Genomic DNA, 25826 nt, shown 5'->3' with positions numbered 1-25826 from the left:
GGTTTGTACCCCAAAGAGGTAATAAGGAAAAAGACATGTACAAGAATATTCATAGCTGCACTCTTTGTGGTCACCAAAAATTGGAAAATGAGGAGATGCCCTTCAATTGGGGAATGGCTGAACACATTGTGGTATCTGTTGGTGATGGAATACTATTGTGCTAAAAGGAATAATAAAGTGGAGGAGTTCCATGGAGACTGGAACAACCTCCAGGAAGTGATGCAGAGCGAGAGGAGCAGAACCAGGAGAACATTGTACACAGAGACTGATACACTGTGGTATAATCGAATGTAACAGACTTCTCCATTAGTGGCAATGCAGTGATCCTGAACAACCTGGAGAGATCTATGAGAAAGAACACTATCCACATTCAGAGGAAAAACTGTGGGAGTAAAAACGCAGAAGAAAAACAACTGCTTCAATACATGTGTCGAGGGGATGTGATTGGGGATGTAGACTCTAAGTGAACATCCTAGTACAAATATCAACAATGTGGAAATAGGTTCTGATCAAGGGCACATGTAAAACCCAGTGGAATTGTGTGTCAGTTATGGGGAGGGAGAGAAAGAATATGATTCTTGTAACCAAGGAAAAATGTTCTAAATTGACTAATTAAATAAAATTTTCCAAAAAAAAAAAAAAGATAAGCAACTCTAGTTCTACTCTTTTAAAATGTAAACATTCCTGGGGTGAGAGGCAGAAGGTAACTCCTCATCAATGATTAACACACCTGTGTTAATCAGTTTATCAGCTCCCATTTTTCCTCCCAGAAATCAAATGGAGACCAGGGCCCTTCAGGAATGAGACTTTTGTTTTCGATTGAGAGAAATGAATCAGGAGCATCGATCCCTGCTGAAGGGTGCTAAAATAGTTCTCACCAACTGCATAATCTTGATAGCAGAAATGTTTGCATCTCACAGCTAGGTCACTTTTATGGGGATTCCCTCACCACAGGCTGCTTGTGACTTACCTGGGCTTTTGCAACTACTGCTTCTGGGAATGAGAGTATACATCCCTCAAGCAAATGGGAAATTCCCATCAGCAATGGGAAAATGGAAGCCAGCTGATCAGCAAAGGACTTACTAATTCCTTACTCTCTGCCAGGCACTAAGGCTACAACTGAAAAAAGGCAAAGACTGGCTCTTCAGGGAGTTCACATAGGAAAAGGAGAAACATGTAATTAATGCACATATAACATCTATAATCTAATTAATAAATAAATAAATTTAAATAATAATAATCTAAGAGGGAAAGACTCTGGAGCTGGGGAAAGATAGGATGTGGGCTGTCCTGAAGCTAAGAGGCAGAGTAAGAAGAGAGGGAATTCCAGGCACTGAATGCCAGTGCAAAAGAACAGAGCTCTGTGTGTGAAGATAGAAATCCGTGGGTTTTAGGGGGTTGGGAGGGAAGATTGGAAAGGTAGGAAGGGGATAGGTTATAAAGAGTTTTATACGCCAAACAGAAGAAATTTGTATTTGATCTTGGGAAGCCACTGGCATTTACTGAGTAGGAGAGGTGAGGTAACATAGGCAGACCTGTATTTTAGGAAAAAATCACTTTGATAACTGAGTGGAGGATGAATTGGAGTGAGAAGTTATTTAAGGCCAGAAGTCCAGTTAGGAAGCTAATTCAAGGAGCAGGTAGGTAGCTTTATGGATAGAGTCAAGAGGACCTGGGTTCAAGTCTGATCTCAGACACTTCCTAGCTGGGTGATATCATTTAATCCTGTTTGCCTAGCTTTTGCCTTTCTGTGTTGAGACTGTTAAATTTTCAATGTGAAGGTTTATACCTGAGAAGGCAGATGTTACAACTTGTGAGCTTGATTTATTATTGTGTTGGTTGTCTAGATTTAAGAAAGTGATAGAGAAAATGTTCGTAACAGATAAAACTTAAAAGTATGTTATGCATTGAACAGAGAGTCTGTTGCTAAATGATTACTAATCCATCTCTTAGCCAGGGAGAGAGAGTAGATGTACTTGCCTTAAAAAGGGGGAAATGTTTTGGGATAGAGGAGAAAAAATGTTTTGGGATAGAGGAGAATTTTTTTTGGTAGATACATAATTTGTTTTCTTATTGGATACTTAACTTAAAAAATAAAGGGAATTTGAGTAGAATAAACAGGGAGAGAGAGGGGGGAGAGAGGAGAGAGAGAGAGAAAGAGAAAGAGAGAGAAAGAGAGAGGAGAGAGATGAGAGAGAGAAAGAGAGAGAGAGAGGAAGAGAGAGAAGAGAGAAAGAAAGAGAGAGAAAGAGAGAGGAGAAAGAGAGAGGAGAGAGAGAGGGGGGGGGAGAGAGAGAGAGAGAGAGAGAGAGAGAGAGAGAGAGAGAGAGAGAGAGAGAGAGAGAGAGAGAGAGAGAGGATCTTGGTAGTTGTCTTTACTGCTGCCTCCTTTAAGCATGGATAGCTTAGGCAAACCTGTTGTGGTGAAAAGGCACTGAAAGAAAGTTAACTGGGGCAAAGTAGACAGAGAATTCCTCTCAAAGTTAGAAGGAACTACGTTCAAGTCTTCCTGTACATTTATCCTGGCTGTTGGTCTCTGGGCAAGTCATATACCATCTCTTCCCAGTACTAAGGAGCAGGCGCCTTTCTAAGTCTGAATTTGAGAGAGACCATGATGATCTGAGTCTGTAGAAGAGGTACCTCTACTGGAGCTTTGTGAGTTTAAACATTGTGAGTTTAAAAGAAAATAAAAAGGGAAAAAAAAAGAACAGTGAAGCTAGGAACTAAGAGATCTAGATTCCAGGCTTGGACCTACTCGTAACTCACAATGTGACCCTGAGTAAGTCACCTCCCCATCTTGTCCTCAATTCTGTCAGGAAATCAATATCACAAGGGAGGAACCATCCAAGACGACTTCTAAGGTCTCTCTTTTCCAGTGCTGAATCCTTTGATTCTTTCCATAATATGGACATACCAATGTAGGGGTTGAACTTGAAGGGACCTCAAAAATCTAGACCAGCTCTTGGGAAGTAACTTGCCCAAGGACCCAGGTCTTAAGCAGTAAAGCAGGAATTCAACCCCAGCTCTGTGTCCAGAGTCAATGCTCTTTCCACTCTATGAGGCCACTTCAACGTATCCAAGTACTGCTCAAATGTGACTTGAAACCTAAAGGAGATATGCAAGTACTTATGAACTGAATCTCCTGCTTTATAGTGATATTCAACTGAATAAACGCTGAGTTTCAGTAGATATCAATTAAAATTCCCCTGTATGTAGAGCACTGTACTAGGCGCTTGGAGAGAGAGAGAGATACAAAGGTTAAGTGAAGATTTTTCCTGAGCTCATGGGCCTTACAGTCTAATAATATGGTATCTAATTGAATCTTTTTTTTTAGTCTTGTCCAAATCTTCATGACGCCATTTGGGGTTTTCTTGGCAAAGATAACTAGAATGCTTGACCATTTTTTTCTCCAGCACATTTTTCCGATGAGAAATCTGAGGCAAAAAAAAAAAGGTTAAGTGATTTGCCCAGAGTCACCAAGGGATTTGAACTCAGGAAGATGAGTCTTCCTGACTCCGGGGCTGTCATTCTATCCACTGTGCCAACTAGCTGCCCCATGAAACATAATATCTAACAGTCCTTCTTTTCCCCATTTAAATTCAGGAAATATCACACTGCAGTGATATTAAAAAAAAAACTGAGCCTGGTTAATGAGAAAAGAACTAAAATATGTCCAGTTAGATCCCAGTAAGCTGGAACAAAAGCCTCGTACAAACCAGTAAATATTTACTCCACCTACATGGGAGCTGCCTGGTTCGAAGGTTCATTTGTTTTAGGGGAGAAAAACAATAACAAACCCAGAAAAATTCACGTCCACAGGGAGGAGGAGGCCAAAATCCTACGTAAGAGAATCAGGCTTCCAGGAGTGTCTGATGCCTCTGTGACCACATGGTCTGAGGCAGAGCTTCCTCCTCAGAACAATGGAGCTCTCGGAAATGATGGCGTTCTGATTATACCCAAAGGATTAGCACAGAAGCTGAATATAGCCCTGTGCTGTGTTTCCTGCTTCTAATGTGGACAAGCTCTGAGTGAAGGAATGACGGATGACATGAAACATGTATCATCACAGTCACACTTTTTAATGATTATTAGTAAGGGATGCAACTCGCAAATATTCAGTTCAACAAACACTTATTATGTACCACCTACTATGTGTGAAAAACTGCCCTAAGTGCTGTTGATGGATAGACTAACGAAACATGGGGGAGAAGTGGAAACTTTAACGATATTTGATGAGGCAAACTCAAGGAAGAAATGGGATTCAGGACCATCGGTAAGGCAGTTAGTTTAATAAGCAGAGGAGGGAAGGGGAAGGGAATAAGCACTTATTGTGCACCTACTGTGTGCCGAGGACTGCACCAAGCACATTACAAATATTATTTTATTTAATTTTCACAGCAATGCTTCAAGGTAGGTTCTATTAATACCTTCATTCTACAGTGAATGAAACTCAGGCAAATAGAGGTTAAGCAACAATAGTAAGTGTCTGAGGCTGAATTTGAACTCAAATCTTCCTGACTCTAGGTCCAGTACTTGATCCCTCAACACCTACTATGTGCCAGGCACTTGGACTAAGTACCAAGAGAAACAAAAATAAGACTTCTGCTCTCAAGGAGCTCACATTCTGATGGATGGCAAACAATAATTTATATGCCACATGCAGTGTAGATGGAAGATAAATCTCAGGGAGAAGATACTAGTGTAGGGAATTAGGCAAAGGCTTTTGCAGAAGAACGGGCCATCAGGCACAGTAGATAGAGAGTCAGGTCTGGAGATGGGAAGTCCTGGGTTCAAATGTGATCTTAGGTTAGATACTTCCTAGTTGTGTGTGACTTAACCCCATATGTTTGGTTTCCAAAGTAGCAACAAGAGGACTTCTGGGTAAGCATGGCGGCAGTCTAGATGCGGGACTCTTTCTCCCCTCAGCATCCACCAATATAAACTACCTCAAAAGACCAAAAAAACCAAATTCATAAGAACAAAGGGACTCTACAGTAGAACGCAGCATTGAAGGGACATAGGATTTGGGCATATCCACACTATAAGCAGGTGAAAAAGCTCCCACCCAAACGTGAGCTGATCTACCCTCCCCCACCTCTACAGAGTCAGAGTCACAGCCAGGGTGCACCAGAATCAGTGAGTGAGCAAGGGGCACCTCTAGGTCCTTGGGAGCTGACTAAGACCACCAAAGACCTACCCCTGAAGCCCCGTCGGGCTGGGGAGCGCAGACCACAAGCATTCTCAGGAAGGTGGCACAGAGAAGGGCAGCAAACAGCGGAAGCTGTGGAGATTCGAGCTTGCCTCAGGCAAACTCCTTGCTCCTTGACTCCATACACAGAGAGCCTGCTCATCTCATTCAGATCTCTGACTAAAAAGGGAAGGAAAAACCTCCACAGTGATGGCAAATTGTGCCCAGGAGCTACAAGCACCCTCCAAGAAAAACAAAAAGAAAGCATTGACTCTGGAAAATTTTTACGGAGGAAAAACCCAGGCTACAGAGGAAATAGAGGAGGAAATTCTAACAAAGCCAAAACCTTCCCCCCAAAAAATGTAAATTGTCCACAAGCTCTTGAAGAATTTAAATTGGAGTTTATCAAAAAGATGGAAGCCTTCTGGCAAGAAAAGTGGGAAATAGTTCAAAGAGAAAATAACAGTTTAAAGGACAAGAACTCCCAATTGGAGAAACAGCTGGAAGCCACAAAAAGCAGGATAGACCAAACTGAAAAGGAAATTCAAAAGATTATAGCAAAGTAGCAACAAGAGATCTGGAGTGGTGGATGGAGAACCAGTGACAGCTTGACCCTCAGGATTATATGATCAACCAATCAGAGGATGGGAAGAAGGGGAAACTTATCCTCTTGGATAATCAGACATAACTTTATTTCTGTTTCCAACAGAATCACACCTACCCTTCACCCATTTCAGCTCAACAGTTCTCTACTCTCACCAGCTATGGTGGAAGACTTCTCCCTTCTGAGTCAAGTGCTAACCTAACCCCAACCAGGACATCCTAGGCACATGCTCAGCCTTTGCTGCTCATTTATTTTAGCATTGACATCAAGTCAGAAAGTAAGAACTAAAAAAAGAAAAGAAGGGGTCATCTTCAGAGACAGGAATAAAATGAGATGAGATAAAGAGAGATGTTCTGAAGTAGAAAATAGGGAAACGAGGTGAATTTACAATGGATGACCTTATTTTCTCAATAACGTAAGATGTGACAACATCTGCTGACAGTGGTTGGGAGTGGGGAAGCCAGGAGGGGCTTGAGGAGAGGTTGGAACAGGCTGAAGGGGTTGGACAGAAAATCAGTCAAGGAAGTCTTGCCATGGTACATTGAGGACCCAGTTGGGATGACATGACTTTTTAGTCAATACAGTGGTGTGGTTTCCTCCAACTGCTCTGACATAAAGAGAAGCAGCAGTGCAGGTACCCCCTCTTCCTTTTAAATGAGTCAGTTACAATCATTTCCAGTGAATCACTTTAGAATGTTTCCATATTCTCCAAAATCTAGAAATTCACTGGTCTCTGAGCTGTTTTAATGGCACATGCCAATTGGTAATTTTTTTTTTTTTGCTGATCAGTATCCTGGGGTGGGAATGAAAGAGGAATTTTCACTGTAGCCCCCACATGCTGTGCCCTGAGAGGTGGGCACTTGACTCAGAAGGGAGAAAAGTTGGAAGCTCATACAGCTAGTGGAAGCTGAAATAAGTGAAAGGTAGGTGTGGGTTTTTTGGAAATAGAATTAAAGTTATATATCCCAGAAGGTGAATTTCTCCTTCTTCCCATCCTCTGATTGGCTGATCATATAGCCCTGAGAGTCAAGCTGCCATGGGCACCACATCCCCTACCCCAGGGTCCCTGTTACCACTTTGGAGACCAATGTTCTAGAACACATGCTGTCTAGAACAACACAAGTTGTTCCCACTTAGACCCAGATCATATTTACGAGGAAAGTATCCATTTCAAGGAAAACTCAGTAATTCAAATAGTTTGTAGCCTCATGCAAAATGAACTAGAATCATGCATAAATTCCATTACTCTGAAGCTTCCCTGCATGAAGATTAGGAAATGTTCCCTGATGTCCAGCTAGAAATTTCTCTAGCCTCCTCTATATTGGCCAAGATATGATCATACAGCTGAATCTTAGACTCTCAGAGTCACAAGGGAGCTTAGAGGTCATCATCTAGTCCATCTACCATGTGAATAGGAACCTTCTCTTCACCATCTTCCCCAACCCTCTCCCCCACAATCACAACCAGCCTCTACTTACAGACCTCCACAACCAAGAACTCACTACTTATGGAGCTAGGTGACAATTCCACTTTTGATTACATCATGTGAAAACTGCCTATTCATGTCCCTTGACCATTTCTCCATTGGGGAATGGCTTGATTTTTTTGTAAATCTGACTTAGTTCCTTATATATTTGGGAAATTAAACCTTTGTCAGAGAGTTTTGTTATAAAAATGTTCTCCCAGTCTGTTGTTTTCCTTCTAATTTTGGTTGCACTGATTTTGTTTGTACAAAACCTTCTCAGTTTGATATAATCAAAGTCATTCATTTTACATTTTGCAATGCTCTCTATCTCTTGCTTGGTCTTAAAGACAATTCCACTTTGGTATAGCTCCAGTTGTTAAACATTTTGTAGCTGGGAGGTGCAGTAGATAGAGCAACTACCTGAAGTCAGAAAGTCTCCTCTTCTCAAGTTCAAATCTGCCCCAGGCACTTACTAGCTTGGGTGACCCTGGATGAGTCACTTAATTTTCTTTGCCTCAGTTTCCTCATCTGTACAATGAGCTAGAGAAAGAAAATGGCAAACCATTCCAGTATCTTTGCCAAGAAAACCCCAAATGGGGCTGTGAAGAATTGGACTTGATGGAAAAACAACTGAACAAAATTGTGCCCATTCCTCCTAGTTTTGCCTTCTGGGACCAAGCAAAAAATGTTCATTTACACTAAAGCTTATGAAATATTAGTAGAATTGAAAGAAAGCACTATGGGAGTAGAAACTCAAAAGAAAAATATATGATTTATCACTTGAACATATGGGTATATGGTTTGGGGTTTGGGATTTAAAATACCACTATAGCAAAAATGAAGTGATAACATTTGTACAACCCAGTGGAATTGCTTGTGGGCTCTGGCTGGGAGAGAAGAGGGGAGGGGAAGAAAATGAATCATGGAAACATGACAAAATATTTATTTAAAAAATAAATAAATAAAAATTTTAAAAATACTAGTAGACAACCGTCATTTGTATCTTTCTCCACCCCTACTTCGAGGCCCTGCCCACAACTTCTTTTCTTTAGCCATTGAAGTTACTGGAAATTACCCTCTTTCACACTGTTACTTTATATTTCAAAATCATTAGTTCCCTCCAGACTTTATTGTGCTGAGGATGAGTTTAAAGCAGAAAAGAAACTGACCACACACCACTGAAACAACAACAGAGTGTTTCAGTACCCAGTATGACCCAGCAGTATGGAATGTCTGCACAGAGGAAAAGGCATCATATCCCAAGGAATGCAGTCAAAGAATCAGCCCCCAGGGCCTATCCAAATCGAGCTGAACACCAAGAGTTAAGGTTAGAATTTAGTCAGCCTAGGACTCCTCTAGCTCTTAATTATAACTGGTAGGAAGTTCACCACTCTTCTCTCAAACCCTGAGGAATTACTTCAAGGAAACTTCCTGGTATAATTTGAGTTAAAGGAATATAATTGTAGAATTAGAATCGTCATCATAATAATAATAACTGGTACACAGAACTTAGAATGGTCCTTAGAGATCATCTACTCTAACCCTCTCATTTTACAAGTGAGAAAACTGAGACCCAGACAGGCTAAGTGTTTTGCTTACAGTCAAATAACTGGAAAGTGTCAAAGCTGAGTTTTGAACCCGGGTCTTCTGATTATGAATCTAGTATTCTTTCTGTTGTAGCTACCTTTATACAACAAGTCCAAATTGGCTTAAAGGCTGTATTTCCCATGAAATACTGAGGTATCATGTGATAGGAATAGGGATCCATAAGGAAAGTGAAATGCTATCAAGTTTCCCCCTTATGCAGAAGGAGACATACTTTTTGGACCTGGCTTCAAAAAATTAAAAATCTAGGTTGGAAAACAGAACCAAAACAAGGGAAATAATTAAGTGTGATAGATATGTGAGATAGTATGTGATAGATGGTCGTGTGATACAAACTATAAGTGCTTTAGGAATTCAGAGAGCTTTATGTTCAGTCTGTTCATTGTTTCTCATGGTGCAGAAGTATTACATCACAGTCATATATCACAATTTGTTCAGCCATTCCCAAATTAATGGGCATCCCCTCCTACTTCCTGGAGCATGAAGTCTATGAGAGTAGAACCAGGAGAGGATTATACATAGCCATAGAATTAATGCTGGAAGAATAAACTGAATGTTACCTCCAGAAAGTGAAAAGAAAGGTAAAATATGAAAGACTTACTTTATATGTACTTGTTGGCCACCCTGATGATATCTTTTGTGATAAGGGAGAGGGCTGGGACACTTGAGGACAGGATTTATTATGCAGATATGAAGAAAAATAAGCTAAACATATAGGGGACTTGTGATTTAATTTGTGTACTATCTTCTTTTCATTTTATATGGAAATGTTTGTTTCATTTGGTTTTGTAAAATTTGGAATAAAATTATTGATGAAGAGAAGAAAGAAGGAAAGAAGGAAAGAAAGAAAGAAGGAAAGAAGGAAAGAAAGAAAGAGAGAAAAAAGAGAGAGAGAAAAGGAGAAAGAAAGAGAGAGAGAAAGAGAGAAAGAAAGGAAGGAAGGAAGAAAGAAAGAGAGAGAGAAAGAGAGAAAGAAAGGAAGGAAGGAAGAAAGAAAGAAAGAAAGAAAGAAAGAAAGAAAGAAAGAAAGAAAGAAAGAAAGAAAGAAAGAAAGAGAGAGAGAGAGAGAGAGAGAGAGAGAGAGAGAGAGAGAGAGAGAGAGAGAGAGAGAGAGAGAGAGAGAGAATGAGAGAAAGAATTTGCAAAACAGGATGGATCTCTCTCTAAAATACCATGCTAGAAATTAAATGATAAACTCATCTCAACAATCTTTGGCCTAAATAACAAAACACAGGTTTAGAGACTGGTGATCAAGATGTGAATTCAGGTGTGAATTTTTTTTTTTGGTAGTAAAGAACAAGAAACAAAATTGGTGACTATCATCTGGCTAACCCAACAGGATGTAATAGAATATTACTGTGCCATAAGAAATGATGACAATAAAGAATATGGGGAAACATGAGAAGATTTAAATGATATAAAATGAATCAAGAACCAGGAGAGCAACATAAACAATGGTCACTACAATGTAAACCCAAACGAAAATATAATGACAAGGCTTGAACCTAGAGAAGAGTGAGAAAATGTACCTCCCACTATTCATTGTGGAATTGAAGGACTATGATTGTGGAATGTCATATACTATCATTAACTCAAATGATATTGATGAACTGCTTTTTTTGTCTTTTCATTTTAAACTTCATTACAAGGAAAGGATCGTTGAGTAAGGGATGAAGGGAAGTTTATTTCTGATGTTAAAACAGCATGAATCAATTTGAAAAGTATTCTAAGGATAAATTCAGAGCAGCTAGGTAATGCAGTGTCCTGGAGTCCTGGAAGAAGATCTGAATTTGATTGCAACCCCGGCAAGTCACTTAACTGCTGTTTGCCTCAGTTTCCTCATCTGTAAAATGGAGGTAATTACAAAACCTGTCCTCCAGGGTTATTGTGAGGATCAAATGAGATAAAAATTGTAAAGTACTTAGCATAGTGCCTAACATTTAGTACTATATAAATGTTTATTATTATTATTGTTAATGAGAAGTATAATGTGGCTTTAAGTGAACTTTTGGATGTGAACTAGGTGTTGACTGAATTAGTTCTTTTTCTATGTGATTCCTGAAACTATAATATCTTTTAGGCTGTCTTTTGGGTAGGACTATAAACCAATGAATGCATTTGGTCCAGAATATCCAACTGGGCCAATCCCAATTCAATGAAAGATTGTTACAGAGGTCTGTCCAGTGGCCTCTCTGAGGACCCAGGGTCTCTCTGCCCAGGTGTAGTGTCATGATCCAGTAACGAAGATGAGAAACACTATGCATTCAACCCATGTATGCAGGCATTACACACAGTGCTCTGCCATTGTATCATGGTTTGTTTATTATATAGGTTTTCAGATACATACACACAATCAATTCTCTATGTATGTGACATTCTACAATTTGATCGGATATTATCAAATCACTTAACACTCTTATGATGTTACTACAACAAGGAATTCTGTGATCATTTCCTAGGTTTCTACAACACTGTGATAGATATGATTAATGTGAATAAAGCCATTTGTAGGTTAGTACCCCTTGACCTGAGAGGATCACTGTGCTTTTGGTCAGCTTTCACTATCCATCATAATTGCTTGGGAGAGAAAACATATTCATATCTAGGTGTGAGGACTTAAAGCAGACCAGTTTTGGGGTTTTCCTCAATTTACAAGTTCTGTTTTTCTTGTGTTACTTTACAGTGCCTAGCAATGATGCTTGGCTTCTGTTCCAACAAATTCATTGGAGTGTGGTTACTGTAGGAGAAGATTCATTATAGTACTTAAACTTTTGGCCGGTGTTTAATGTAGGGCCTTGGAGCGTGTCTTGTGCTTGAGAAAGGAGGGGTCATGGGCAATAATCTTTGGGCTTTAATTTTGTAACTGCAATCTTTTGCGTTGATAACCTAGGGGGCTTAAAGTAGGGTATATGTTTATTGATCCTATAAGCATTTGCTCTCATATTATTTATCCTGTATTGGGGAGAGAATAATAATCATAACAAGTCCATTAGTGGGGAAATTTTGGGGAGAGAAGTCACAGAGGGGGATCACCAGGGGGCCCTCATTCTGGGATCTGCTTTGCTGACCTTCCTTCCTCCGACCAGTGACCTTGTCAACCAGTGGGGTACGATGGCCTCTGGCAGATTGTGATACCCTAGAATGAGAGATCATTCTCGTTTAGGGGACAGATGGAAACAATACAACAGAGCATGGGCTTCAGTCAGATGTGGGAGCATATTTAATACCTCCTTTTAATTCAATTGAAATTATTAAGAAATATTTTTCTAATTTGTCTCTCCATAAGCTCCTACTAATTCTAATTTTTATCACATTATGATCTGAAAAAGTTGCATTTGTATTTCTGCTTTTCTGCATTTGTTTGTGATGTTTTTATGCCCTAGTAAATGGTCAGTCTTTGTGTGTATATATACCATGTGCTGCTGAAAAGAAGATATGTTCCTAAGGAAATATTGTTCTAGAACAAAACTCCTTTCCAAAAAGGTAAGATCCTGGGAAATGGATAAAGGATGGAGAAAACTCTACTCTTGTCTAGATAGGATTACTGCTTTCCCCCCAACCAGATTGGCACCATAGGACCCAAGGACACTCAAGGACAGTGTTCTCTTTACATTCAGGGGATGGGAAGGGAACGGCCAAAGAAGGAATCCAGAAGTTCCAGTAGTTTTAGTAGAGGGGTGACTATTGTACCAGAATGCTAACCCCAAACTCTTTTCAACATATTCTAATCTCTCCTCTGTTGCAGCTTCCTATCAATGTTACTTCAAATAGCCTTGGGATATATAAGAAGACATGGGGTGGGGGACTAATCCATTTTAGATACCTCTCTCTAAGATGTAGAAATGGATCTAGAGTAATAATGATTAAATGACTAGCCTTTCCGGACGTGTGCCTAAAATGTAGAGAACAGTAGAAATGTGGTTTTTTTTTCTTCCATTATAAAACTAAGTCCAGAGGACGTCAGCTTTTGGGACAAACCAGTTACACCAATTTGCCAAGTTTGTATGCAAGATTTGTGCATGCAAGATAGTTTCCCTTATACATACTTTCAATTACCTACAACTCTTCACTTGATATTTCCATGTGTTTTTCTTTGTCTTATGAATCAACCCTAGAAAATAGACATTTATGTTTCAGAGTAAGTAGGAAGGCCAAGAGAAAGGGGACGGGGGTGTAAGAAACAAGCACCAAAATGGCAGAAGAAGAAAGAAAACAAGTGATCTCTGTGCCAGGGGACCCAAGAAAGCTATGGGACACCAGAATCAAGGGACTCTGCATCTCAAGAGAAAGGTTAGAAAACAATTAAAATTAGAGAAGGAGGAAGTGGGGCAGGGAAAGACCAAGATTCCCCCCCTCAATTACTCAAAGGAATTGATTAGCAAAGCCCAAGGACCAGAGCAAATGCTTTACTGAGCTACTGAAAGCCTCAGAAAGGTGGTAGTATTTTAAAGAACCCAACATCAAAGCAGGAAGAAATATTATGGGACTATACCTTGGGGCTACCATGCTTTGGCAGTGATGGTTTTATAGAATTATAAAGTCAACACTTATTTAAGCCCTGGTTCTGAGCAAGGCACTGGGCTAAGTGCTACGAACCCCAAGGGCTGGGGACCCAGCTCCTGCCTTCCTGGAACTTTACATTCTCTTAGGAAGGTGGGGTAGGAAGAATGTAACATATAGAAAAATAAGTAAATAGAAGAAAATTCAGAAAGGAAGGAGCACTCCTAACTGGGACAATCAAGGACGACTTCCAATAGGAGACAGTATCTGAGATGAATTTTGAAGGAGGCGAACTAGGAATTCCAAGGGATAGAAATGAGGAGAAAATACATACAAGCCATGAGAGACAGCAGTGGGAGCCTACATGTTAGTGAATGATGATTATCCTGCTACTGAGGAGTCTGATACTGCTAAGTGCTTGAGTAGGAGTTTGGAGCCACAGCACAGCTGTAATATGCAGTCAGAAGCCATTTAAGGCCCCTGGGGGACAAGAGGCAGGGAAATGCCTAAGAAGGAGCAAACTGAGGAAGGAAGGAAGGAAGGAAGGAAGGAAGGAAGGAAGGAAGGAAGGAAGGAAGGAAGGAAGGAAGGAAGGAAGGAAGGAAGGAAGGAAGGAAGGAAGGAAGGAAGGAAGGAAGGAAGGAAGGGAGGAAGGAAGGGAGGAAGGGAGGAAGGAAGGGAGGAAGGAACGAAGGAAGGAAGGAAGGAAGGAAGGAAGGAAGGAAGGAAGGAAGGAAGGAAGGAAGGAAGGAAGGAAGGAAGGAAGGGAGGAAAGGAGGGAGGGAGGAAGGGAGGAAGGGAGGAAGGAAGGAAGGAAGGAAGGAAGGAAGGAAGGAAGGAAGGAAGGAAGGAAGGAAGGAAGGAAGGAAGGAAGGAAGGAAGGAAGGAAGGAAGGAAGGAAGGAAGGAAGGAAGGAAGGAAGGAAGGAAGGAAGGAAGGAGAAAAGGAGGGGTGGTTAACTGTCAAAAGTTTAAAAGGCCAAGAAGAATGGGTGCTCAGAAAAAGTCACTGGGTTTAACAGTTGAGATTTTTGGTAACCTTGAAGAGAGCAGCTTCAGCTGAGTGAAGTCAGAATCTAAACTACAAGAAATGAGTGGGAGGGAAAGCGGAGGCAGGAAATGTAAACACTTTCTAGAAGTTAGGTTGTTAAAGAGAAGAGAAATAAGGATGGTAGCTGGAGGGGATGGAAAAATGAAGTGAAGGTTTTTTTAAAGGAGGAGGGAGATCTGGGCAGTTTTGCTGACTTTAGGAAAGGAGCCAATGGTTAAGGAGAAACTAACCGAATAAGGAAGTAATACTATAAAGAAAAAAATAAATACTCCTTGAGAGCAGGTGCTATTTTATTTTTGTCTTTTTATTTCAATGAAACATTTAGCATAGTGCCTTAAACATAGTGAATATTTGTTTAATGTGTCAAATGGCACTGAAATCAAATTGAAGATGAGAGAGGGAATGGTTGAGGGGCTGGTTCCTGGAAGAGATGAGAGGGGATGATTTCAAGGTCACAAGTAAAGGATATGGCCTCCCAGAAATCAAATCTGGCCTCAGACACTTAATAGCTATGTGACCCTAAGCAAGTCACTTAACCTCTGTTTGCCTTAATAGGCTGGAGAAGGAAATGGCAAAGTACTCCATTATCTTTGCCAAGAACATCTCAAATAGGGTCACAAAGAGTGGAACAGAACTGAAAATAACTGAACAACAATAACTAAAACCTGCCATTGGACTTCAGTGACTGCAAGAGACCACTTTTTGCAACTGCTTCACTTAAATCCAATTTATGTTTAAGTCAAAAGACAAGATCAGTAATGTTATTTTAATCCTTTTTGAGGACAAATGACGACCAACCAAAATGCTAGTCATTGGGCAAAGCCCTGGGGATTTAAAGAAAGGTAAAAGACAGTCTCTGCTCTCAAGGAGGAAGACCATGCAAATGAGTATGTACAAACAAAATTTATACCAGGCAAATTGGAAATAATCTTAGAGAGAAGGCACTAGCATGGGAGGGTGGGAGAAAGCTTCTTATAGAAGACCAGATTTTAACTGAGACTTAACAGAAGCCAAGAAACAGCTCTGAGAGATTCTGAACATAGCCAGTGAAAGTGCCTAGAGTGTGGATTTGTAATGTCTTGTGCCTTAAATCATAGAGTGAACCCTCAGAATCCATCTAAGTCAAACTGATCCTTTAATAGATAAAAACAAGGATCCAGGAAGCTTAAGTTACTTAGAAGCAGGATTTGAATCCAGTTCCTCTGACTACAGACTTTGAAGCAACTTCTTTGTAGACTACTAGGGAGTATGATACAAGCATCAATAGAATCTCTTATCAGCTATTCCTGGGAAGATATACAGCTGCCTCCTACCCCATTCATGGCAGTTAGGAAAGAAAGGTGGGGCCCCACTATCTGTACTTCAAGACATTCCTTTCTCCTTTTAAAGATTATCAATATAGTTCCCTCTTTGTGTATACTGAGGCAATAACCCTTACTGCTATTTTCTCACTGGTGACAATGAATTCAGCACTCATCCTTCCAATAATTGTAACCAACTAGTCACACACATTTGCCAGACTACTGGGTAAGGTGGCCAGTAGTAAAATGTCAAATAATTTGATGGAGGGTGTGATGACTTCAGAGAGGAGAGTGCCACCTACTGAATTAGCAGAACCCGTACTTGCATGACTTCTAAACTGTTTCCTTGCCCTCTAACCAATCCAGCTTAATTCAGTTCAAATCCCACTTTTTCTACAAAGCTTCACCAAAACTTGAAGATCAGTCCCTTCATTTAAGTCCCCTAGGACTCCCAGGTTCTTTAGTATATCTTATTTTGTATAGTCATTTATCTACCAAACACAGAGACAGAAGCATTGGGATAGGGGCGGTGTCCAGTTGTTTTCTGGACCTAGCCCAATATATGACCACAAGTCATTGCCCAAAAAAATTTAGTAATGTTGATGACTCTGCTTCTGGAAAATATGATCGATAAAAATGTCCACATAACAGTTTTTGCCTACTTGCCTTCTTTATATAACCGAATGGAAAGTGTTTCCTTTTTCCCCTTCCTGAGCCGGGGGCCGGGGGTTTACAATTAGAACTGATCAAAAACAGTGACCCCCAATTTTTGGTATTTTGTATCCTTTTTTGTATTTTTATTTCCAGAAATGATTCCAGTTACAAAGGAGTTAGAGGGTGGGGAAGTATCCTAACAGTAAATTTGACTGAATTTTACAAGGAACAAACTGCCACCAAGCAGCTACCTTCTTTATTAGAAATCTCCACAAATTTCAGGAAGAAGGAAGCATGGGGACTGAAAAAGGGGAGAGGGAAAGCATTCAGAAGTTCAAGGCTTTATCATTTAAGGCTCTTTACATACATCCACTGGTACATCCTGATCTTGTTGGAGTCCCTGATCCAAAGCAGTGTCCTCTAATGGATAGGGAGCAGGCCTCCAAGATGAGGAGTCCAGAGGTTCAAATCTTGCCAGCCTATGGCTTCTGTTGCCATTCTCACAATAACCAGTTCTCAAGGGAGCTCTCTCTTCATCTGTTCCTCCTGATGCCCCAGTACCATTTCACAACTCAGCAGAAAGAGAGTGGCCAAGGACATGTCTAAAAGTTAGTTGAGCTCATATGAAGGGCAGTTCCCCAATGAAGGCCATGAAAGGGAAGATTTGTGATAAGAGAAGTAAAAATTAGATTCAGAGAACAGAACTTGTTCAATAATAAGGCTATAATTATACCCAGAGTTCTCCGGGATGTAATAAAACACAAGGACAGAACTCACATAATCCCTGAAGCACAGCTCTCCAGGGCAAATGATGGCCCCAGTCCTTTAACATTTTTCAGCAGAATAACCTTAAACATATTGCCTTAATTGAAGCCTCTCAGCCTCTCCCTTGCTAGGGCTATGTCTGGTCATAGAGATTCTCCTCCATTACCTTTGCCCTGGCCCCATGCAAATTAATTCTGTGACTACAAGCCCATTAAACTGGGACTGGGACAAATCTTCATTGCAATTACTAAGCCCATCACTAGAACCCAATGGCAAATTAAATGGCAATCCTATTCATTTCCCCAAAGTAACAAAACAAGTGTCACTGGCCTCCCATTTAACTACCCGTATTATAGAAATGAGGAGGCAAAGGATCTGAGTTCTAGATACTGCTCAAGCACTTTCTAGCTGTGCATTCCATAACAAATTCATAAGATCTTGGGTCTAGAACTGGACTACCTTAGACTTGGAGATCATTTTGTTCAGTCCCCGAATGTCACAGATGAGGAAATTTGAATCTTTGAATGGTTAAGTGACTCTCATGGTCACCCAGCTGTTAGGTGTCAGAGGAGGAATTTGAACCTATATCTCTGACTCCAGCATTCAGTTCACTAACCCTCTCCAATCTTTTTTTTAAAAAATATATTTTATTTGATCATTTCCAAGCATTATTCGTTAAAGACATAGATCATTTTCTTTTCCTCCCCCCACCCCCCATAGCCTACGTAAATCCACTGGGCATTAGATGTTTTCTTGATTTGAACCCATTGCTTTGTTGATAGTATTTGCATTAGAGTGTTCATTTAGACTCTCTCCTCTGTCATGTCCCCTCAACCTAACCCTCTCCAATCTTACAGATGAGGAAAAGGAGGTCAAGGTTTAAGACTTGGCCAAGATCACACAGGTTGTAAATTGCAGAGCCACAATTCACCTCTAGGTCTTTCCTATCCCCTGCCTTTTCCTCTGAGCCTGCTGCCTGTTCTGGTGGCAATGACCAGCGGGTTTCTGTAGGAGCCAGGCAGGAGACCCAGAGCAGGGAAGCTCAAGACCGCTCTGCCCCACCCAAATTATTTAGTGATGGGACTAGTTCTCTGACCCAGTGTTAACAAAAAGCTACATTTTTTTAGTGTAATACTTTCCAGGGGACTTCCCGGTAAATTCACTCATTTGACTCTCGCAGGCAGGCACTCTTAACCATCTGCTCTTCCTCAGAGAAGGAAACTGAGGTTGGGAGAAGTGATGGCTTCCCCGGGATTATACAGCTACTTAATGATTGAGGCTCGTACTCATACTCTGGTCTTCAGACTCCTGCCTAGTCTGGGGCTGCGTCCCACCCCCGATCCCTGATCCGAGACCAAGAGACCGTTCCCAATTCCCCTTTCTGGGTCTCAGGAGCCTCAGCTCCGGTGGATGACAAGGGAACCAAGAGCGCCCACGTGGAAGAGGCCGCTCCAGGGGTCTGGAGGAGGGGGAACTCACTGAACACCTCTGGGTGGGGCAGCGAGGTCAGGACCCAGCTCCCAGGGCTAGTCCTGGGGCAGCGCCCGGAGTCGCAGCTGGCATAGCCCGACGGGCATCAGGGGCTAACCTCCTTCCCGATGCCCACCTCCCGGAGGTTCCCGGGGGCGGGGGAGCACACTCTGCTATAGGAGCCCCTCCCCCGGGCTGATCAGAGAAGACAGTGGACCCCCAGCCTTCAGTTACTCATCCAGGTACCGCCTTTTGAAGTGGACGCGCTCCAGCATCCCTCCCAGCACCCACCCACCGCCCACCCCTAGTGCCAGATATTCCCTTATCCCCACCCTGGGGCCGACGTTACCTTCCCGTCATGGTAGCTGCTGCCCGGGGCAGGAGCCGGCAGGGCTGAGCTGAGCTGGGCTGAGTAGAGCCGGGCGGGCTCGGACTCCGCGACAGCTGCAGGGAGAGAAGCCGCCCAAAAAAGGGAAAGAGCAGCTCCGCCCGAGAGGGGAAGCCCGGCCCTGCCCGCCCCCGCACCTCGCCCCCACCCCCACCCCCCGCATCAGACCCGGAGGGACCCTCCCGCCTCCCCCTCCTCCCCCCGGAGGCCGCCCCACGAGCTGGGTCCCCTCCCGAAGCTCCGGCTTTTCTTCCCTCTGTTTTACGCACTTTAGTTCCATCCTGGAAACCATCCCTTCCTCCTCCCTAGCTCTCTTTCTGACAGACAGACGGACACACACGCACACACACACACCCTCTCGCACACACTCGAGGTTCTTGGGATGCCTTAAAATGGGTCAGCGACCGTGTTTAAGTCACGTCCTCCTCCCCAAGCAAGGCCTCCCCTCGCCACCTCCCGGATTCCGATCATAGTTTTCCTTTTAAAGGGAATGAAGTAATTCGGGAGGCCGCCGTCCTAAGGGATCGGAGAGCCCGGCCCCTAGTCTTGCCTGGGCCCCGCTCTGGGAGAGGAGTAAATGCCGAGTGCGGCGGAGGAGCTCCGAGCCACACCCAGCTGCCTTCCAACTCCCGGCTAGGTCCGCGGCAGCTGCCCTGGGGGCTTCCAGCACCCGGGCTCGGATACTCCCGGAAAAAGTGCGGCCCTTTTTTCTACTCTTTCTCCCTCCAGCTTTCGGTGCAGCCGGCCCTAGAGCCGCCGCCGCCTAGAAAGTTGCATTCGTTGCCACAGGTGTAGCTGCTTAGAAAAAAGGGCCGACTTTGTATGATAAAGAAAGAGAAGATAAATTTTCATTAAAAAAAAAAGCAAACTAAGTACCCAGAAGTCAAACCCTGCCTCAGACACTAGTGGTGTGGCCAGGGGCGTGTTATTTTCCTTTTCTATAAAAGAAAATATTTGTATCGTCTATCTTTGTAAGTGTCGCTATTGTCATTTTTATTTCGATGCCCCTTTGTGGTTCCCTCCCGTCCAAAGCTTCGGGACTCCACTTGGGGTTTGCTTGGCCAAGGCACTGGAGTGGTTGGCCATTTCCTCCTCCAACTCATTTGACAGGAGCAAGCAGCGTGAAGTGACTTGCTCAAGGTAACACAGCTAGCGTCTGCAGATCCCTTTGGAACTCGGGTTTCCTTGGCTTCACTTCACACCTAGCTGCCCTGGAGGCTCTTTACCCAATTCTTTTCCTTGGAAAAAGTTCGACACGCTTCACAAGTCTCACACGGAATAATTCGCCTTCACCATCCCTTTAGACAATGATGACTGCCTTGGTGGCTCGAAGTGAAGGGCACAAGATTCCAGAGGAGAAGGAGCACCTGTGCACCTCTAATCACCTCAGGGACTTCCTCTCGACCCAATAACGTTCAAGAAAACGTTTCCGAGATGTTTGCGGCGCTTCGGACTCAGGTGAGGTGAGCGTGGAGTCCTAGAGGCTAGAAAGCCAGCCAGGTGAAGCCTCATGTCTGAAACTCAGCTACGTGACCAAGGCAAGTCACTGGCCTAAAAGGTAGAAACGACTGCACAGGTTCCTCTTAAGAGGTAATTTCCTCATTGGGAGTTCCCTATACCAATGAAATTACAGCTCTGGGCGGGGGAAGAGGCAGAGATTAAGACGAAGATGCGATGAATGGCCATGAATGGCGTTTGCTAGCAATGGGAAAGGGAGGACTGGGTTTTTGAGGACTTTGAAAGTGGCTCAAGGAAAATTGGGTTTGATGTGGTGGGGGACAGGAAGGCATTAGAGCTTCTAAAACAGGAGAGTGAGAAAGCCAGGATCCTAGAAAGATTAGGCTGATTAAATTGCCCAATAGGATTCATGAAGTGAGAAACTGATTCAGGGATAGGATGAGAATACAGTGGGGATTGTTCTGGATTTTGGGAGCAGGGGATATGGGTTCAAATTCTGTCTCTCTGACCTCTGGCAAGTCATTTAACTCGGTTTCCTCAGCTGAAAAATAAGAGGGTTGAACTAAATGACCTCTAAGGTCCCTTTCTACTCTAAATCTGATCTTGCTAAATTACTCAGGAGTAGCCATACCAAGGGAAATCCTTTTCTGATCAACCAAAATGTAAAGAGGCTTGGACCAGCGTCTGGGATCCAGGAAACTGACAAGCATGGAGCTGATGCTAGCCTGCCATACAACAGCTGGAGTCCCAGGACCTGTAACATGCACCATATGGTGGAATGCAGTTGGAGATTACTTTCTGAGAGCTCCCAACAGCTCCTTAGAAAGGGGGGGAGGGCCCCACAGAACCCTGGGGGGACTAAGGGGGTGCCATGCTGCAGGTAATTAATAGTAAGACTTTTTTGATGTGCTAGTTAGTTTTTCTGAACTGGGGCTCATTTTTTCCTCTTTTTTTCCTCTTTTTTTATTCTCCTTAGTTTTGGGGGCAGGAAAGTAAGGGAGACAGATTGGGAATGGTAGGTGATAGGAAAAAATATACAAATAAAAAGTTATTTAAAATAGAAAGGAGAAGGTAGAGTATTTGTGTCAGGAGAAAGAATCCTAGATTTAGAGAGAAGAGCTCAGCTCGAATTCTATCTTTGACACTAAGTGGACGTGGGCAAATAATAACACATTTCTGGCCCCATTTCCTCAGCAATAAAATGAGGATGTTGATCCTTAAGTTCCCTTCTGAGCTCTAACATTAGTCTTATGTGTCTGAAATGTGGAATCTTTTGAGTTGTTAGAGACTCAGGGGTGTGCTGAAGCCAAATCTAACTGGCTGGAGAGCCGGATGTGAAATGTTCAGTGTTAAGTATTTCGAACTCAGAAATCAGCAATCTTTACAAATCAGGGCTTGATTTGTTGTTGCATTGATTGCCTAGATTTAAGAAAGTGTTAATAATGTAATTAAACTGTAAAATGTATATGCACATACATTCTCTACCCAAAAAGCATCACACCCCCCAACCCACTGTTACACATTTAACAGCACACCCTTGTACAGCTCTAAAAATGGTGCTTGGGTGCAGCAGGAATGAAGGGAGAAACTCAGGCATCAGGATGGAGGCCTGAAAGCTAATACCAATAATGAAACTGGCATTTATATAGCTCTTTGAGGTTTGCAGGGTGCTTTCCATTCATTATCTCATTTGAGTTTCACAATACCCCTAAAGGAATCTCACAGCTAATTTGGTTCAATTTCTTCTGCCCAAATCATTCATTCCCTCTGAAACAGAGGGCTGTTAAAACCTTAGAGATCCCCCGAGTCAAGAAGACTCATCTTCCTATGTTCAAATCTGGCCTGGGTGACCCTGGACAAGTCATTTCACCCTGTTTGCCTCTGTTCTCTTATCTGCAAAATGATCTGGAGAAGGAAATGGCAAACCACTCCAGTATCTTTGCTAAGAAAACTCCAAAAGAAGTCATGAAGAATCAGAAATGACTGAACAACCACGGAGGCAATTAAATGGTAAAAATGGATACAGCTCTGGGCCTGGACTCAAGTCCTAAATTCAAAGTCACCCTCAGAGACTTACTAGCTGTGTGACTCTGGGAAAGTCACTTAGCCTCTGCTCAGTTTCCTCAACTGTAAAATGGGACTAAAACAGCACTTACTTTGCAGAGTTTTTTTTTTTTTTGTGAGGAGCAAATGAGATTATCTCTGTAAAGTATTTAGTACAGTGTTTGGCACATAGCAGTGTAAGAGAAGAACTGGACTTAATGTGACTTCATCTTGGATGTAAAGTGAGTTCCTCTCCTTTTCCCAGAATTCTCTCTCCTTCTTGCCCTTCCCCCCATTCCTGCAGAAATTCTCCAGCTTGCCAGATCTGCTTCTCTCAGTGCTGCTGGCAGATTAATCCCAGTTCTTCTCTTACAGTAGGCATTTTATAAATGCTTGCGGTTATATTATTATTTAATCTAACCCCCCCTTTTTTTAACCTTTCTTTTACAGATGGATTTATTATGGTCATCCAGACTGTGCTAAGAGGAACTCTTATCTACTAACACAGCTATTTTCCTTTTCCGAAATCTTCAGGATCAACAAGTTCTTCCTTTAAACCAAAGAGCTGCTACCAGGGAGTGCACCACTACCTCTTTGTAGCCCTGCCCTCATTCTCTAGGAAGCACTAAGCTGGCACAGGGCTGCAGCCGCTTCTGCTTAGCCCGAGGTGTCCGGCACGTCCATCCTTGACTTGCCTCTTCTCCGATGCCCCTTTCTCCAGGGCTTCCCAGCCTCAGAGAAAACAGTCCATTGGAGCTCCTCCAGGGAGTCCTGGGCATCCCTGAGCCGCTAGGAGAGCCAGGAGGTGAGGGAAGGGGGCTGAGCATTACTTTGACATGGAGAAAGCTCAGTGATTGTTTTTAAGTCGGTACTGTCAATGCAGTTAAGGAAGACCTGAATTCAAACCCAGCCTCAGACACTTACTGTGTGACCCTGGGCAAGTTGCTTAACTTTGTTTGCCTCCGTTTCCTCATCTGTAAAAATGAAGTGGAGACAGAAACGGCGGACTGCTCCAGGATCGTTGCCAAAGAAGACCCAAATGGGTCACAAAGTGCTGGACACGACTGAATAGCAATAACTGAATGGGTTTGGAGTTGACAGGCTAGAGAGAAGGCTTCAACAAAGAAAATTCCTTTGACTGCAGCCAGGAAAAGGGGGCTCACAAAATGGGCAGAATTAGCATCCCAGGAAAGAGAAGGGAACCTTTGAAAGGAGTAGTGAGAATTGAATCCAAGAATGATTCCCTTTTTGTCCAGTGGACTTCCTTACAGCGAGGCTTTGGTTCGGGGTACCTGGCCCTCCAAAAGGTGTGATCAGGGGCTGAATAGAATCGATTCTCTTAGAAAAATCACAAACCTAGGGCTGAAAGCGATCTTAGAAACCATTGTGTCCACTCCCCTCATTTTATAGATGAGGAAAGCAATTCACAGAGAAGTAAATGACTTGCCCAGGGTCACAAAGCTAACAAATCCAGTGCTCTAACTACTATATAATGCTGCCTCAGGGCTAGGCTACTGGGTTTCACTCCTGGACCAATAGTTAGCCACCCTCCAGTGGGATCTAAAGTGATGGTATCAGCTACTCATGGCATCACAGGAGCTAGACATGGTAGGAGCCTTATGGGATCCAATACCTTCATGTTTATAATGAGCAAACTCAGGTAGAGAGAGATAAAGTGACTTGCCCAAAGTCACACTTGTTATAAGTAGCAGAGATGAGATTTGAACCCCAGTCCTCTCACCCCAAAGCCCAGTGTTTTTCCCACTATGCTACTCCTCTGTAGTTGGCAGCATTGTGCTGTGGGATGCTCCTCTTTTTCTCATACAGACTGTCCAACCCGAATCATTTCTGGAATATATTGTGTAATGGCTCTATCTGTTCCAGAATATGTGTGGATTCAGATACGTGTGTAGAGACAAAGCAATAACTAAGGGAAGGTGATCAGTGGTTTGCCCCAGGGTACCAAAATTTAGAGGGCACTGGCAAACACATTCTTTCAAAAACTATTTTTAAAAATCAGCTTAGCACCTGGTCAGAAAGAATAATTAATTAGAAAAGGAAGCTACCCCAAAGAGCATGCATTCCCTTTTCCTTCCTCTTCTAGGTGACACCCCTCTGATGAATTCCAACTCTTCCCCCTGGGGCAGAGCAGGCTTATGGTATTACTAATGTCCCAGGGTCTCTGCTTGGGGAGCTAATCTCTGTGTACTTTCTGACTGCTTGCTAATCTGGACAAAGAGGTCCACTCCCGAGACAACTGGCTACCTGGCTACGGGGATGGTAGGAAACTAGCATTGGGCATCTGGGCACTTCAAAAAGCCTCTCTCAGGCTAAACAGTTTCCTGAGGGGTCTTCTCCATATGCAAGGCTAGTCTTCTCCCCACCCACAGCAGCAGCGGTAGGCAGGAGCAGATCTTACAGATGTGCAATAGAGATGGAGGTCTTCTTTGCACTTTTTCTCTGCCTCCCAACGCCAGGGGAATTTTGACAAAAGTGCATGAAGGCACACAGAGATAGCGAGTGCTTTTAGCTCTTATCGTTACTACCTTCCCATGAAAAAGCCCTGATTGGTTGTAGATGCACTCCAAACCCTTGTTTGATGCAACTTCTTGGCAACCCAGTGACTATAAATAAAGATTCTCAGCCAACATTTATTGCCTAGCTGATAAAGAGAGCAGCCTGGCTAACAGGCCCCCTCTCTCCATTCAGGACTCTTCCAAAGGCTACCATTTTCTCAAACTCTTTCCTACATTCTCTGGCCAATTCATCTTCCCATATAAACTTGTATCCAAGAAATAAAAGCCAACTGCTCTCTGTTCAATCAATCAGTCACCAACCTGACCTACGTCCAAACAGCTTGTCTTGCAGTCAGATGCTCCATCCTTTGGGATAAGTGATCTCAGTGCCCTGGTCCGCAACGTCCTTGCTGATGTCTCCTAACAGTATATGGTCTACCTGGGAGAACGTTCCACCCCATGGCTGTTCTAGCTCCCCCAAGTCAGAAACCAACACAAAGACCCTCCGCGGACAGCGCAGAAATATCAAAGCAAAAGAGAGATGAGGGCCTGAAGACAGTCAGACAGTGAAGAAGCCTCCTAGAGGTGGCATAAAGAACCAAATGTCTCACACAGACTCCACACTGCTTCTCTCCTGCAGCTTGGATCCAGGCTGCTCTTGGTGAAGGGACTCCGCCTGCTACTTCCTTCCACACGCGCTGCCAGCAACTCCTGCAAGAGAAATCGCAGCTGCTTTCAGGCCAGGCTCTTTGGCACGGTGGGTAAAGATCAGGATTAAGAAGCAGCTGGACAGTCTCAGCTACTGAGGCTTACAAGGCT

At 43.0% G+C, this 25826-nt stretch overlaps 1 protein-coding gene and 1 long non-coding RNA gene across 7 annotated transcripts in view; one reads left to right on the top strand and one right to left on the bottom strand.

Annotated features, from left to right (window-relative positions):
* The window catches only part of LIMS2 (LIM zinc finger domain containing 2), a 101922-nt gene that overhangs the window by 74463 nt on the left and 1633 nt on the right, over positions 1-25826 (bottom strand). For 3 of the 6 annotated variants that reach the window (XM_056793707.1, XM_056793708.1, XM_056793710.1), the window contains exon 2: positions 25619-25718. Coding sequence is in view for 1 of the 6 variants with exons in the window: in XM_056793706.1 (XP_056649684.1) it covers positions 18952-18962 (11 nt within the window). In the remaining 5 variants the exon portion in view is untranslated. Of the gene's footprint in view, positions 1-18951; positions 19089-25618; positions 25812-25826 lie in introns of those variants that run through there. The other 3 variants (XM_007493991.3, XM_056793706.1, XM_007493988.2) reach the window with 3 other exon arrangements.
* Positions 18545-25620, top strand: LOC103092495 (uncharacterized). The gene is made up of 3 exons (XR_001629866.2): positions 18545-18844; positions 20295-20448; positions 22942-25620. It is a non-coding gene; the product is annotated as an uncharacterized LOC103092495 (long non-coding RNA).

The sequence above is a fragment of the Monodelphis domestica genome, chromosome 4 (genome assembly GCF_027887165.1).
Source record: "Monodelphis domestica isolate mMonDom1 chromosome 4, mMonDom1.pri, whole genome shotgun sequence".
Taxonomy (NCBI): domain Eukaryota; kingdom Metazoa; phylum Chordata; class Mammalia; order Didelphimorphia; family Didelphidae; genus Monodelphis; species Monodelphis domestica.
The sequence above is the reverse complement of the archived record's forward strand: the minus strand, read 5'-3'. Positions and strand labels throughout refer to the sequence as shown.